The sequence below is a fragment of the Protobothrops mucrosquamatus genome, unplaced genomic scaffold (assembly GCF_001527695.2).
Source record: "Protobothrops mucrosquamatus isolate PMUCROS unplaced genomic scaffold, P.Mucros_1.0 scaffold5659, whole genome shotgun sequence".
Taxonomy (NCBI): Eukaryota; Metazoa; Chordata; class Lepidosauria; order Squamata; family Viperidae; genus Protobothrops; species Protobothrops mucrosquamatus.
The window spans coordinates 21,331-24,764 of record NW_015391511.1 but is presented as its reverse complement, the minus strand read 5'-3'; the positions used below and the strand labels follow the sequence as shown (position 1 = coordinate 24,764).

The 3,434-nt window shown below is 44.9% G+C and overlaps 1 protein-coding gene across 1 annotated transcript in view; it reads right to left on the bottom strand.

Annotated features, from left to right (window-relative positions):
* Positions 1-1,760: 1,760 nt before the first annotated feature.
* The window catches only part of LOC107299882 (zinc finger protein 850-like), a gene marked incomplete at both ends in the record, with an annotated part of 22,889 nt that continues 21,215 nt past the window's right edge, over positions 1,761-3,434 (bottom strand). The window contains 3 exons of the mRNA XM_029286896.1: positions 1,761-1,869; positions 2,312-2,414; positions 2,784-2,851. Of these exons, the coding sequence (XP_029142729.1) occupies positions 1,761-1,869; positions 2,312-2,414; positions 2,784-2,851 (280 nt within the window). The remainder of the gene's footprint in view (positions 1,870-2,311; positions 2,415-2,783; positions 2,852-3,434) is intronic.

Below are 3,434 nucleotides of genomic sequence, written 5' to 3'. Positions count from 1 at the left end.
AGCTGAATAGAGACGGACTCCTCTAAATGAGAGGAGCCCCGAATGACAAGAAATCCTTGTATTTATTCTTTCTAATTACATAAGCAACCCATCCAGCAAAGCTGACACACATAAGATAAAGATTTCACCCAGTAAGTCTGGCACACTGTAGCTAAGAAGGGAGAAAGCAGAAGTAGCTAAACATGTTCCCTTTTGGGTGTTTCCCTAAAGACATCATATGTTCTCGGGTGAGTTAGGACATTGGGTGTTTTCCTTGCTGTCCTTTCATGACCCTGCATCCAGGACTCTGCAAGTGATCGTATCTCATAAAGCTTTGTTGGCCTTAGAGAATCTCCTGTTTCTGCTAAAAAGCTTTAAAGACGAGGGGACCATTGAGAGCATCCGATATACAAGAGTTTCAGATATCTGGGGATGGTCTTAGATGGCGCTGACCTTTGGAAAACCCATTTAGATTATATCAAACAATGACAGGGAGGAGCTCGGTCACATCCCCAACAATGAAGGCCAAATTAGCCCCCGTGTCAGGTCCTGCCAGTTCCTGCCATCTGGAGGGACATGGGAGGTTGGGGTGGAAAAATGGACAATGTTTGTTCGTGATGGGAAACAGGTAGGGGGGAAATGACAGGCGATGAAGCTCAGAGAAGCCCAGAATTGGTTTCTAGCAGAGGCACTTTTTGCTCCAATCCAATGAAGTTGAAGATCTTTCCTTCCTAAGGGACCCAGTTGGGGCAGGTCAGACACCTAGATTGTGCCACTTGTTCAAATTAGAAGATCATTTAAAGGCAACTTATTAATCTTACAAAAACACAGGACACATACAATAGAAAAAGTACAAAAGAATAGTTGGAAGAAATCCTGTTACATTCAGAAACATGGACAGTAAGTGAAACATCCCATAATAACATAACCATTTAAAACCACTATATTAAAAGGAGAACGTTCCCATGGGAAAAGGCATCTTGAGCCACTTAAATCTGTTGAGAAAAGATACAATTTCGGCCAGCTGAAACCTCTAGCATGTACAACTGAAAAAGTCCTTGGCTATTCAGCCTGAGAGAGTCCCTTGTTTTGAAGTTAGAAAGTTACAAGCACGTGGATGCTAAGGCAGAAACCTTCCATATTACAAAGTTATCATTTAAAGTTACAAGAAAGTGCAACACAGAGGTCTTCACAGGAGGCAAAAGTTACGGCCGGCATAACTCGAATTGCTAAGCAGAGAGCAAAGGTAGCACTAAGGATCAGGTGGGAGGCAAAAAGGAGAGAAAAGGTTGAATTGGCTCATTAATAACCAAGAGTGCAGTTTGTTCTCTGTGTGGAAGGAGGGAGTGGGCCAAAAGGTAGAGAAGGGGCGAGAGTCTAATTTCAAGGGAAGAATTAACCCAGGAGGGAACGCTCTGATTTCCAGGCCCAAGGAAAGAACCGTGGGCACAATGGAAATTGGAAAGTTTCTTCAGAACATTCCAGTAGCAGCTTCTGGATCTCAAGTTGAAATCTCACCAATCAGAAGAAATTGTGATTATGAGTTTGTGGAATTGAATACACTTGTACTCAGGAGATTACGCACCCCTTGAAAAGTGTGTAAAGTTATTCAAATTCAACTATTAGGCATCACAGAACAGCAGAATCATTAAACAGAGAGTAGCGATAAAGGGAAGAGTAAAATGGTGCTGTCCATAATTGAGTGTTTTGGATCAGAATACATTACACACTCATGTTGACACACAAAGGATGAGATGGCAATGAAAGGTAACTGTTCACACCTTCCAAACTCCAGACATATGGTTTTTCTCCTGTGTGAATGGTTTGATTATAAAGAGTTCCTGCCCTGTTGAAGCTCCTTCCACATTCCAGGCATTCATAGAGTTTCTCCTGTGTGAATTCTTTTATGTTTACAAAGACTTCCACTTTCAGTAAAGCTCTTTCCACCCTGGAGGCATTTATATGGTTTCTCTCCTGAATGGATTCTTTGATGTCTATAAAGGCTGCCCCTCTGATTGAAACTCTTTCCACACTCCAGGCATTTATGCAGTTTTTCTCCTGTGTGGATCCTTTGATGTACATAAAGGCTGTCCCTCCGACTGAAACTCTTTCCACACTCCAGGCATTTATACGGTTTTTCTCCTGTATGGATCCTTTGATGTACATAAAGACTGCTACTCTGATTGAAACTCTTTCCACACTCCAGGCATTTATGCAGTTTTTCTCCTGTGTGGATCCTTTGATGTATATAAAGGCTGTCCCTCCGACTGAAACTCTTTCCACACTCCAGGCATTTATGCAGTTTTTCTCCTGAATGGATCCTTTGATGTACATAAAGATGTCCCCTCTCACTGAAGCTCTTTCCACACCCCAGGCAGTTATGCAGTTTTTCTCCTGTGTGGATCCTTTGATGTACATAAAGGTTGCTCCTATGTCTGAAGCTCTTTCCACACTCCAGGCATTTATGCGGTTTTTCTCCTGTATGGATCCTTTGATGTACATAAAGACTGCTACTCTGATTGAAACTCTTTCCACACTCCAGGCATTTATGCGGTTTTTCTCCTGTGTGGAGCCTTTGATGTATATAAAGGCTGCTCCTCTGACTGAAACTTTTTCCACACTCCAGGCATTTATGCAGTTTTTCTCCTGTGTGGATCCTTTGATGTACATAAAGGTGGCTCCTATATCTGAAGCTCTTTCCACACTCCAGGCATTTATGCGGTTTTTCTCCTGTGTGGATCCGTTGATGTACATAAAGACTGCTACTCTGACTGAAACTTTTTCCACACTCCAGGCATTTATGCGGTTTCTCTCCTGTGTGGATCCGTTGATGTACATAAAGACTGCTCCTCTGACTGAAACTTTTTCCACACTCCAGGCATTTATGCAGTTTTTCTCCTAAGTGGATTCTTTGATGTTCATAAAGGTTGCTCCTCCGACCAAAGTTTTTTCCACATTCCAGGCATTTATATGGTTTCTCTCCTGTGTGACTTCTTTGATGATTATAAAGGTGTCCCCTCTGAGTGAAGCTCTTTCCACACTCCAGGCATTTAAATGGTTTTTCTCCTGTGTGGATCCTTTGATGGATTTTAAGATCTCCATTTGTTTTAAAGGATTTTCCACATTCCGGGCACTGATATTTCTTTCCTCCCTCCTGGATTCTCTGGGGATTCCGGAGTCTCCCGCCTGTCCCGAAGGACCCTCCGCCCTCCAGGCCCGTCTCGGGGTCTCCGCCCGTTTCCTGCTCCCCGCTTCTCCCTCCAGGCGGCCTCCTTTCCCGGAGTCCCCTTCGGCTCATCCCTGCCGGGCCTCCCCCGCCGTCTCCTCCCGGGGCTGCTCCGCGGGGCCTCCTCTCCTCTCGGGCGGCGCCTCCTTCCTTCCTTCCTTCCTCCGCCGGGCTTGCCCGTCCTCCTGCAGGGGCGAAGGGGGAGGAGGAGAGGCGGTCACGGCTCCGT